Raw genomic sequence first — 12,612 nt, 5'->3', positions numbered from 1 at the left:
AAGTGGCCTCCTTTTTCTAAAATGAAATGTTGAAGCAATTTTGTCCCAGAGCTAGCTGGCTCAGTCCCAGGTCCAGCAGCTGAGAAAGAGCACTCATCCTTCAGTGACGTGAGTGAGTGCAACACTCATAATGGAGACCCCTGACGCCTCTTTTTACCAGACCGACTGACGTCAGATACAGCGGTGGGGGGGACTGGTTGCTTGTCATCAGATGGTGAAACACAACACAGATATGAAAGGCATATTCCTCACTCACTAGCACTACACTGTAGAGTAAATCATGCTCTACAACAAATAACAATAGAAGCCTCCCTAAAGACAACAGATCTACAACAGATCCAATAAACAGCCAAACCAAATCTGATTTATCGCCTCAAGTTATGTCACTTGACTCAGTGAATGTTGAGGCTGGAAGTTGAAAAATGTTACTCCTCATTTCCGCTTTAGGGTTTGTGCTACATTTAGGCTACATTTGTTTAAATGTATATTCTGTAACAAACCAAACATCCAACAAAAATGTCTGCAATTGAGTTGCATTGTGCGTAGTGTAGGAGCAAAGTTTTGACATGGAAAGAAAATGGATAGACGAGACAATATATCTCATGAGCCCTCATTTAAAATGTCTTACAAAGTCGTACACTATACTGTTTATACCTTTTGTCATTAACTTGTAATTGCAGCCTTTAATGCATACATTTATAAATGTTTCTAAGTACTTAATGTATTTTCTAACTAGGTTTTGACTATGCACACAGGGGTGGTATATTAGTCTGCTTATGATATATATTTATGGCCATTTAGCCAGACCATTTCTATTTCACTTTTGATCTCAAAATGTTCTTTTGTTCCTTTTTTCATTTTTGTAAAGCACTTTGAATTGTGAATTTGTGTTGAAAGGTTCTATGTAAATAAACTTGCCTTGCCTTTATTATGTATAAATGTGACTTGTTAGCTTTTGAATACGCTTGATATTTAACTTGTTTACGTGTACTATTCATTGGCTATGCATCATGGGTTTTTAAGATGTAAAATCTCTATGATCAGTTGTAGTAAGTAAGAGCCTGCTAATCAAGACGTTACACAGCATTAAAGATCCCATGTCATGGCCATTTCTACTGATTATAATTCCATTGTTGAGGTATACTAAAATAGATTTATGTTGTGCAATTTTCCAAACTCACATTGGTTTCTCATACAGCATCTCTGTATAGTAATGTCCCCCCCTCCCTGTGAGCCCAGTGGCCGTCTGCGAGACAGCGAGAAAGAGCGAAGCCCAGCCGGAAACACACACACACCCGCAGCCTTGCTGGGAGTTTTTGTGTGTGCTCAGGTTGAGTTCCGCGGTGTCTCGCTGTCTCGCCTTCTCACACCAGTGAGCCAGCTCACACTGTCCGCTCCTCGCAGCAGCGAGCCTCGCAACGTCCCACCGAGTGTGTGTTTGTGAGGAAGTCCGCGGATTGGTCCAAACGTAACGGCTCTGCGGACGTAACGTCACTATACCCAAATACGTCACTATCCCCAAGAAGAAAACAATGGAAAAAGAGAAATCTCAAACGAGGCGTTCTGGGGCAGCATAGACAGGTCTTTTCTGTGTTAGAGTACTTTGAGGGTTTGTGACTTTGCAGACTGTTTACATGCATAAAAAGCTACATACTGTAGCACACAAGGGGACGGGTAATAACCAGAAAAGCATGACATGGGACCTTTAACATCTTTCCAACAGGAGCTCTTTGGATCAAAAAAACAAATATCTCATAATAGTTGGGAATCATGCATGTCTTTTATGTTGTTAGCTGGCTCTACAGCTGCCGGTGATAGAATTACTCAGCACACAATTATTGGTCCAAGGAACACTTGAAACAAAACATTCACAACATAAACAAGTTGTCAGATATTCCAATTGCGGCATTAATCATTTTTTTGTCCAGCGCCTCACATGTTTTTAGTCTCATTCGGTGTGAGATCACATTAATGACATCCAAGTATTGCACATATTTATAAAAGTATGTATCAAAAGCTAAATACATAAAGTGGGAGAGAGCTAAATGAGAGGGTGGGGCTCTCTTTTTGAAAGCACAGGGTTGGATGAGAGAAATAAATAGATAAAAAGGGGGAGCGGGTGATGGTGGACCACAGTAGTTCCAACCTTATCACAGGCTTTCTGTCCCATTGTGTGAATCCGCCCATCCTAGGAAATGAGGGCTTCCTGTTGTTTTATAGAGCCTTCCTGCAGAAAGGTTGAGATATGTAATCCCTACCCACCAGGGAAGACGGACAGAGCATTGTCAGGCAAAATGACAGCCACTAGTTCCTCACTTAGGTTTTCTGGCTGTTTTGTGACTCTTCTCATCTGGGGTAAGTAGAGGATTTATGCTGTCCATTTCTTCACACTTATGATTACAATTCTTTACTTGCCCTCTCTCTCACCTCAAGAGGAATGCTGGGGGGCTTTCAGTGATTGAGTGGCTCTAAAAAAGGAGCTTAGCAAGTCTCGTGATTGAGTTTGAACGTTAAACAGTTTGGTTTCAGGGTCATAGAATATTTTTGAGCCAGCGGATGAACAAATGTGTGTTTTACTAATAATGATAGTTGTTGTTATTTAGAATTACCATTATAATATTACATTTTGTTTAATGAACAAGGCATCATTTGGTGCTCCCATTTATTAACTAAGATATTTTTTTCTTGTTTGAGGGTGTTTTTGTGTCCTGGTAATATATGTCAAGATTTCCCTGAAAGTATTAGCAGACAAAGGGAGGATGCCTTGACCTGTTAACTTCCTAATGTTTATTTTTTTGTTATTTCCTTTTCCCACTCTTCTTGGGTGCTGCAGTTTTAGTATACACAATTGTCTAAATACATTTCATGATTGCTGTTGGACTGTTTTATTTATTTTTTACTTTTACACATTTATTCCTATATTCAGTTCTAACTTTGTTGTATTTCTGTCACAGCAGGGTGCACATCAGTGGTTTGTCTGGTAGATGAGCAGTTAACAGCACAACCAGCCACAACAATAGGTACGTGTACTGTAAGAAAAAAAAGAATTATACATAACCACAACTACTTGGACTAACATGACCCCCTTTCTCTACAGGCTATTGTCAACAGATGAGACTGTTGCCAGCAAGTTTCAACTTTGTTTTTGCATTTGACCTTACTATAGACTAAACTACATGTCTGAGTCTCCGAAGGTGATTCTGTCAATTGTCTGCTTTTAATTTAACCTTACCTAAATAACAACAGAAATACATGAATACAATTTAGGCTACTTTATTTGACTCTTTAAACAGTGATTATATACTTGTGTCGACTGGGGGATTCTTTTGGCTCATTTCTTGAAATTAATTAGCTTGGCCTGAAATTGACAAACACAGAAAGCAGAGCACAGTGATCCTGGTTTCTGCCAAGATCTCCTTGTGTGTCCTATCATGAGAATCCAAAAACAACTCTTGGGGAGGTCTCCACCAGTGAGGGTCAACAGCAGTAGACACGAGGCCCACAGTGGTTTGGGACCAGAGGTTAACTCAAACCTCATTATGAACAGACCCCACCTAGCTGAACTTCCTGAATTTGTTCGTAATTCACCCCATGCAACGGGTCTGATCCACGCATGAACTCTAGGTTGTGAAACAACTGGAACTTTGGAGCAGCGCCCCTTTCACTGTTCCTCCTCCAGAGCCTTCCCTTTTTTTCTTTCCCCTGATTGTCCCCTTCCCTCCCCCTGCAAACTCCCCCCAACTCTGAGCTCCTCCCCTGCTGAAAAGACACATTTCCTGATGTCATTACTAAATCAAAATGCTGCTCGGCAAACAGATGTTGTGAGAGGCCCAACATGTGGGTTTGGTGACATAAATGGACAAGTTTGTCGAAAGAAAACATAAACCATGGATTCAATTTTTCATTCAATCAATAAAACCCACTCTCTGACACTGCTCTTTAAAGTCACAAGTGTTGACAGTGAGAAACTACCTTACAGATATAGCACACTCAAGTTTTCCCACACTTGTGGAGAAATATATCCGTTAGTTGGCCCTTCAAACACTTCATTAGCTATGACTAATAACTTCTTCCAGGTTGGGAAAAATTTACCTAAAAACGAAATCATGGCTGTCTGCGCACAACACCCTGCAGAGTCATGATTAAATCCACCCCAAAACGCTAAGCCCTAAATGTTTACTTATGTTTCCTATTTGGCAGAGGCAGCCCAAAAGGCAAATAAATCACATGCTGTGAGCTGGCCAGGCCCTCGACTGTGAGAAACTGAGACTAAAAAGCAGAACAAGAGTTAAAGAGTAAAGGGTTTTCAGATGTGAGTCCAGCCCAGCTTGGGTGTGCTCCCTTTTATTTGGGAGAATGGAGAGGACAATCTTTGTTGCCTCCACCCCTTTAAAAAGAAAGAAAATCCTAAAGAAACGTGTGTTGGAGAGGGGAAGAGCTGCTGCCAAGGCGCAGGCCCGTCAGACAGATCTTCGCAGAACATCTGGTAACCGCGGGTAACACTATTTGGACATCTGGTAACCGAAGGTTACACTGCGACTCTTCCATCCTGTCGGGTTTCCTGTTATGCCTCGCTGTACACAGTCTAACAAGTTTAGGTTTATTATACATGGTTGCCGGTTGGGGAAAACGCACCTTTATTCATTTTTTCTGACATGAAGGGAGCACTTGGTTTCATTGGGGTATTCCTCTCCTTTCTCTGCGGTAAGTGTGTGGTCTCTCTTCCACAGCTGCAAATGCCTGCTTTAGTACAAGACATGCAAAGTAACTCATGAGCTAAAACAGACATGAGTCTTTGCATTGAAGACTGCTATTATGTACTCTATGTCTTATTGTATAACTTATTGAATGGACTGAATTATGAATGGCAGAGGGTTTTGCCTGAACTGCCAAAAGTCAACAATAATGTCTGATTTAAAGTTTTTTAAATCTAACTTTTCTCTGTCATTTTTCTCTCTGACGTCTCTTTAACTCGCTCTCATTCTATTATTTTTCATTCATGCAGCTGGTGGGGCTAATTCTTACATTTGTAGGGACTATTACAGCATCTGTCAGGAATTCTTTGGTGGACCAACAATGGTGTGCCTTCACAATCTGCTTCAAAGTGTGTGTATCCCCAAATTCAATGAGGCAATGACATCAATGAAAAGCACTAACTGGTGCACTTGGGGCAATGTGAGCAAGTGAGTATTATGTGATTATCTGAGGAGTATTTTCCTTTTTTATATATATATATTTTTTAATTTGTGCTGATGTCTGAATCATGTTTTCTGTCTGCAGCTATTATAGTAACCTAAGCCATTGCACGGAGGAGATATCTGACTGTCTCATGATCCCATGGCCAAACCCACTGGTGGAACAGACGTTTGTGGACATCCACTCCAGTTTTTTCAAGGAATGTCCCTCAGAGGAGCTCAGTGACCCCCCCCCAGTCATTGTCATGGCCCTGGTGATAACTCCCATCTGCCTGATCCCTCTCATGGTTAGCCTAGTAGTGCTCAAGACCAAGAATGGGGATGGCAGCTCCTAAAGGTCAGCTCTACTTGAAGGATATCATATTTTTCACCTACACTCACCCTCCTATCCCAACCTGAAGACTAAAGCAATCTTTCAGAAAAGCTTCAGATGCACTTTCATCTCACCAGTGATCTTGCAGAGGACTGAACCTTTCTGCACTCCAAAATTCAAATGAAATCTAAGATATACGCGGCAGAGGAAACCGAGAAGGCGACACTGATGTAGATTGACTATCATCAAAATAACTGATTCTGTTCAACAACAACCTCCCTGATGCTGACAGGAACACTGTGATAAAATCTATGTTATAAACAATTCTGTACCGTTCTGTGACAAAAATGTTGTTTTCAACCTACCAACTCGATATCTGAACACGTATCTTTTGCTCTAACTTTGCTGTTGTGAAAACAGAGCTAGATTCTTTTTACTGGAAAACCCACAATTCAGGGTTATGTTGACAAAAGCTTCGGAGCTTGCAAAAGTCAAAATGTATTTGTATTGACACTCCGCATTATGTTGGATAGCAGTTGTGTTGATAAAAGACAAGGTCATTTTTAGTACTGAACTCTGGAACTCTTCTTATGCAGTTTTTCTACCCTGCTTTGAGCCACTAATTCAAACGTGTTTATGCAGAGGAAAAGGGTAATCTATATGTGTAAAAAAAAAGACAGGTAAATAAGTATAGTGTGATGTATGGACCTGGTGATGTGAGTCATAATATAGGCATGGTTTTATGTTACTGATGGGACACCATGAGAAAGGGGGATTTATTTCCAGGTATATCTTTGAGCAGCTGAAAACCCCTCAGCACTTTCCCCAGTCCAACAATGATAATCTTCATGACCATGTGATGAGCTAATTGAAGCGTAATCATTATTAACATAACCACTGACAGACAGACAGACAGACTGACTGACTGAATGACTGACTGACTGACTGACTGACTGACTGACAGACAGACAGACAGACAGACTAATATTCTGTGCAGCATGGCGATGAACACTGAGAGAAGACACAAAGATAAAATATTTATCTTTCACCTGAATCATGATTTCCGTGTAATGTTCAATCTTGAATGACGATAAAGTCAATGTAATGGCTTTCAGATTTGTAACAAAAGGTGTATTTATATACTGTTTTATATATTGTCCTTACTTTACCCTCTGAAAAAAACACAATCAGACTGCTCTCAAACAATTTACTGTATGTATTTTTATATACTTTTTTTATATTTAAAGCAATTAAATATACTGTTGGATTGTGGCTGTTGCTTATTCTTACTTATCTAGAGTGTCAGAGAAAGGAAAACCAACCAAACTAGCCATCATAACATAAAATAAGGCTGATTAATTCCAGCTTGTGTTCATTAAGATACAACAGAGTTGCCACATAATTCTGGCAAAAACACCCTTTAACCTTTGTCAGTATTTGATTAAACACCCCGTTTCCCTTGAGTGCGGTGCAGATGGCATTGTTTTGTGCTTCAGGTAGTGTTTCACTGTATCTTCAGTGAGCAGTATTTTGGGGTGCAGTTGCTAGTCTGAGCAAGTGCTGATGTAGTGAAGGAAGCAGTGACAGCAGTCATGTATCACACCCTCATCTGGCAAACACAACACTGCAGGGTGGGCCTGTGTTAGTGTATCATAGACTGTATAAAGTTGTGTACGTGTGAGTGTGCGTCTGACAGGGCTGGGTGGGAAAGTGTGTTTGGTGACCTTCTTCCTCTCTAGAAGTCGGGTCATCCTCGTTCCCACCCCCTTCTGATCTCCTCTAATTCAGTGTTACTCCTTATTGTTCCAGCAAGTCAGTAACCATTTCCAATCATGTGGGTGTGAAAACAATAAATCACTTTTTATTATTCACATTGCCTCATAGGGGTGTAACGGTATCCGTATTCGTCCCGTACCGCCACGGTTCGGACGTCACGGTTCGGTGCACGCAGTCACACGACAAATACGCCTTTTTTTTACTATTGGGAAAAAAGTCTGTCATTCAGGGCAGTATCTAACACCAGTGGTTCTCAAATGGGGGTACACTGACCCCTAGGGGTACGTTGGAGTACTTCAGGGGGTCGGCTACGTGAGATTTATTTTATGTTAATGAAAAAAACAACATAAGTAATACATTTAAACAAACTACTAATAGTAGATGAACTACTTTATTCAAAAGTTTACAGTAATTTTGGATAATAAAAAATAAACTCTGCTTTCCTCTCCTGACAGCCTCATGCAGCTCGCTGAACCTGTAATAAGTGACCCGACAGTAAAGAATAAACATATTTATAACTAGTTTAGCTAGTTCCAGAGTAGATAAAAGTATGTAAGGTCTAACTCAGTGTGTTTTTTGCTCCGCTCACCGGTCTGTCACAGCGGCGGAGCTGTGACCCGGCAGAGCTGCATGTCTCTGTCAGCAGCAGCTGATCTCTGATCTCTCTCTCGCGTTTATGTCCAAATCCATCAGATCTAGCTAGTTCTAGTTAATTATATGACTGCCTGCTTATCAAATGACACCTAAACAACTGGCTTGGCAACGGGGTGTGGCCGCAAAGTATAGCAGCATTATGCATTATGTTTATAAGAGGGGTCAAAATCCCTTTTGGCGGTAGGTAATGGTATACGCTCTTATATTTTTTTCTCTTCATTCCCCAAAATAAACAAATAAATAGATGAATACACCAATTTTTAGGAAAAGTAACAAAGTTTGAGCAGTGTGGGTTTTATATTAATAGAGTTACACATATTTCAAAACACGAAGTGTAACTGCAGTTGCCTCCCTGTCAGAATGACAAAGATCAAAAGCCCATGTAAAGCACAAGCCCATGTTTCTCACTCAATGCAACTAATTTCTTAGTGTTATTGCATGATTTTAAAATTGGTGTGCCATGAATTTAGGGATGGATTGTAAACATTTGAAATGTAGCATTTAAGTGTTTCTCAGTTACAATGTTGTTGTAAATAATAATTTATATAGGCTTTTTCCCCCTAACAAATAGTTTTTGTGTTGATCAGGGGGGTACTTGGCTGAATTTTTTTTTCAAAGGTGGATCATTATTGAAAAAAGTTTGAGAATCACTGCACTACAATATATATAATCCAGGGAGCGATATTGCGCCTAATAGCTGAGAGCTGCCCTTAAACAACAAAAGAAGGAGAAGAAGAAAACACAACAAAACGAGCAAAATACAAGAAGAAGAAAAGTTAGTATGGCAATTTCAAATAACACAGGAGCTAGAAGACCCACCTGCTTCTTTTAAATCAGCTGTGTGGGAACATTTCGGGTTCCCTGTGGACTACAATACAGATGGAGTGCGAGTGGTGGATCAGACGAGGACAACCGGCGTTGTTCGACAGCGGTGCGGTATACTAATGGTAACACAAGCCAAACATGCTAAATCATATCAGAAGGCATCATCCAGATTTGGCAATCACCGGAGCCCGGCAAAAGACAACGGAAGTTCAACAGTTTATCCCTGCTGTTTAGACCATAGACATGAAAGCCGAGAGACCAAAATAAATAACGGAAGATTTTGTATGTTTTTCAACGGCTATGCTGCGCCCTTATTAAATAGTAGAGGACCCCGGTTTTTATTGATTGTGATTTGAAACACTATTGTATTATTTATTTTGTAATATTTTCAAAAATATCTTTTTAGTTTTACAGCTTATTGAACCTTTTTGTTTGACATCTATTATAGATAATATGGCCATCTGAGTGTGTGTGGTACTGTTTGTGGTTTGTTTGTAACTGTGTAATAAAGTTAATTATTCAAAATGTTAGAGTTCCTTATTTTTAAACTGAAACTTTCACTACTGTTCAAAAATAAATAAAAAACAAACCTGGAATTATCGATTTGGGACTTTTTTTTGCTTTTTCTTGTTGTACCGAACCATGACCCCCAAACCGAGGTAGGCCTACATACCGAACTGTGAATTCTGGGAACCGTTACACCCCTAGCCATGTGTTTAGTGAAAAACCCATAATTTACAATGTATGAGTTTGTGTTCAGTCAGGAAACCCTGCCCTCTAGCGGTGTGAGGTGATATTGTGACAGAAGTGGTCTTACATTATACTAAGCAACCGACCAAATCCCAATTGAAAACCCACCTGTTCAAATTAGCCTACTCACTTTAGTGCCCACCTGTTCCTATTTTTTGTGTCCACTTTGATTGTCTCCTTGCCTGTTGGTGCTTTTAACCTCTTAGAGTATATTAAATTGTATGGTGTTCTTGGGTGTTATGAAAGGCGCCCTTAAATAAAAATGTATTATTATTATGATTATTAACATGACTGTCATTCCAGCCATGGTTAACTTGACCACTTGAGCAATATTGCTACAACATACAAATATCTCTTTATATAGAAAATATGTTGTGCATTCAGCATGGCATGGCGGTCAAGGAAGAACAGTAAACTATTAAATAAAGACGAGAATAAACTTACCTACTGTATGTTCTGTAGTATATCAAGTCCTTCTTAGTCCATAGACAACTACACTCCCCCTGTCTACTCAGGATGTATACTGTTGGCATGGAGACAGTGAGTTAGCTGGAATAAAACATTACATTTATTTACATTTTGGCAAACTGAAATCGGTTAGAGTATTTCAAACTAAATAATAGAAGTTTGTTTTTGAGAACATGGATGTACAGGCAACTATCGTGGGATCATTTTCATTCTGAAGAAAACCACATACTGTAATGATTTAAAGACAGTTCTAGGGTTTAAGGAATGTACAAATCTAAAAGAAAATAAATTAAAAAGTTAGCAACCGTAAAAGCTTATTATATAAACACTGGTGTGCTTGATAGATCTGTATCTGTTGCAACAGTACTGTGAAGTTTTATATCACTAGGGATCCTTCAAGGGAGTACATGAGGCCAATAGGTTATGTTCCAGTCCTTCAGCTATGCCACAGCGCAATAATCTAACATTTTGAGATGCCTCAACTTGGATATTAATCTGCTGATCTGAACACAATCCCATGGGCCTCGGATTCAATGATCTGTGCTGACACCGAAGAGGGGGACTTGATGCTGTGGGGTTGAAACTGCTTTCTGGAATGGACCAGGGAGAATATTTGAAGTCCTCCAGATATATTTTGTTTTGTAAAATCTGACAGTAAATTAGTAGCCTAGATAGGAAAAATGGGGAAAAAGAAACTAGGAATATGTTGAACCTTGGGAACTTTGTTGACAAGAAAAAGTAAATATTTTATATAACAGATACTGAATTAATTGGTGAAATTAGTTATTCATTTTAAATCTAAGCTTAAAACTGAGGCTTAACAGCCTTTCAGTTTTACTGTGTGGTCAAAAGATAAGAAACTATTAATGACACAATGGATATATGTGTAACAATTGTAAATATGCAGTGTTGTTTGGTGTCAAATATTTCTTTGTAATTAATTTGTTATAATCACACAGTGTTTTGTATTGAATAATTCTGTGTTCTTCCTTTACTAAACTTTAAATACCTGACTAGGTCTGAAATCAGTGGGCGGAACCTCAAAAATGCAGTCACTGTACACAGAAGATTTTTTTGTTGGGGACTTCCCCCCCTTCATATTGTGTCCTTCACGTTTTGTGAATGTGTTCCACTTGAGAGGAGTCAGTGTGAGGGAAAACTAATTTAATAACAACTGATTTGTTATATACAGTATCTGTTGTCAGTAAATAAACAGAGATCGGCTCAACGGTATGCTTACTCGGGTCTCTTCCAACAAAAGAAACACAATGCAGACACCGCGTATCAACACCGGTTACATATGTTATCTTTGCAATTCTAGAAGGGAAATGTTTGGGTGTGATCTCTGCAGTTCTCACCCAGAGCAGCAGCTGCGTCTCCAGGTGCAGGTTTGGCTCTGGAGCGTGTCAGGGCCTCCAGGTCTTCTCCCAGTAGGAGCCGATGACTGGTATGTCCCAGGGATCTGGCAGAGTGGATGGAAGGACAGCGGGTAATGGCATCTGTACATCAACCGCTGCTTCCTTTGGCAGACTCAGTGGTGTGGCTGGGGACGCAGGTGGCTGTTAGTGTGAGCTTCACTGCTTCATATGAAGGAGCATTCGGTAACATCGGCGACAGCAGGTCAACCGTTACTTGGTAGCTAGAGTCAGTCAGATTCCTGGAGGTGCTATTGATGAGTTATTGATACCTAATTGGATTTAAAGATGTATTCATTCCTAAAAATATGTTTGCATTATACATTTGTCTCACTACCTGTTGTATTTTTGAGCATTTGCGACTGTAGACGTGCCACTCTTGATGAGAATTAAAAGATTGCACCCATCGATGCGAGTCATTGCGTGTGACATGAATAATTAGTTTGTTGTGTGAGATCCAGCAGCTGGCACCGCTGTGTCAGAGCTGACCCTGCAGCTGGATGACACCACGCTGGCAGCAGATCACTGTACTTTCAAGTAGGTTTGACATCAAAACTGCAGCTTGATCAGTCACATTAAACTCAAAGAAATACAGAGCATGGACAACCCATGCCAGAGTGACGAGAGGCAGGAATATTATTTAGTTTTCCGACAATAACAGGAAAAGGAGCAGGGCGTCTCCCTGCACCTGTGAAGGTCATTTCCAGTTTGAAGAAGATCCTGAGAGATTTATCCGTGAAAAAAAGGCCTGGAGCTGCAGCTGGTCCAATTAAACTACCTGGGAAACAACAAGAGGGGGTTGGCTAAATCAGAATCAGGATCATTGTTATCCTGTTTGATTCATTTTGTCTTTACTTTAGGGGAAAAGAGCAGTGAACACAACACTGTTAATAGATAATTTGGCAAACTTGTGTGCAATCAGTTTCCTATTGACACATACTGCTGTGGCCCAGTGGATAGAGTGCTGGACTTTGAATCAGGGGATAGCAAGTTCGTGTCCCAATGTTGTTGTGTCGCTGGGCAAGACACTTCATGCCAAATTGCTCCTGTGGGGATTGTCCACAGTACTGAATGTATGTAAGTTGCTTTGGATAAAAGCGTCTAACAAATTACATGTAATAATATAGACCTTCAGGGAAATGTCTGACTTTTTAGCTGCTAAATACTCAATCTGATCATGTAAACAATGTTCTTTTTTTACTAGCTCACCAACTCT

The 12,612-nt window shown here is 40.0% G+C and overlaps 2 protein-coding genes across 5 annotated transcripts in view; one reads left to right on the top strand and one right to left on the bottom strand.

Annotated features, from left to right (window-relative positions):
* Window positions 1-12,612, bottom strand: part of LOC307015161 (uncharacterized protein) — a 77,269-nt gene that overhangs the window by 1,787 nt on the left and 62,870 nt on the right. Inside the window, exons 8-9 of one of the 3 annotated variants that reach the window (XM_079643601.1) lie at window positions 11,340-11,443; window positions 9,958-10,036 (exon numbers count right to left, since the gene is read on the bottom strand). In XM_079643601.1, the coding sequence (XP_079499727.1) occupies window positions 9,958-10,036; window positions 11,340-11,443 (183 nt within the window). Of the gene's footprint in view, window positions 1-9,957; window positions 10,063-11,339; window positions 11,444-12,612 lie in introns of those variants that run through there. The other 2 variants (XM_079643602.1, XM_079643603.1) reach the window with 2 other exon arrangements.
* Window positions 2,160-6,780, top strand: ramp2 (receptor (G protein-coupled) activity modifying protein 2). Of its 2 annotated transcripts, none has more exons than XM_079646337.1 (4): window positions 2,160-2,355; window positions 2,958-3,020; window positions 5,006-5,183; window positions 5,281-6,780. In XM_079646337.1, the coding sequence occupies exons 1-4, from the start codon at window positions 2,196-2,198 to the stop codon at window positions 5,528-5,530; spliced, it is 651 nt and encodes a 216-aa protein (XP_079502463.1). In that variant the 5' UTR covers window positions 2,160-2,195; the 3' UTR covers window positions 5,531-6,780. The 2 variants fall into 2 exon arrangements, with proteins under 2 accessions (XP_079502463.1, XP_079502462.1); XM_079646336.1 differs by having other exon boundaries at window positions 2,164-2,355; window positions 2,955-3,020.

This window comes from Notothenia rossii (genome assembly GCF_949606895.1).
Source record: "Notothenia rossii genome assembly, chromosome: 8".
Classification (NCBI taxonomy): Eukaryota; Metazoa; Chordata; class Actinopteri; order Perciformes; family Nototheniidae; genus Notothenia; species Notothenia rossii.
This window is presented reverse-complemented; position numbering and strand designations above follow the sequence as displayed.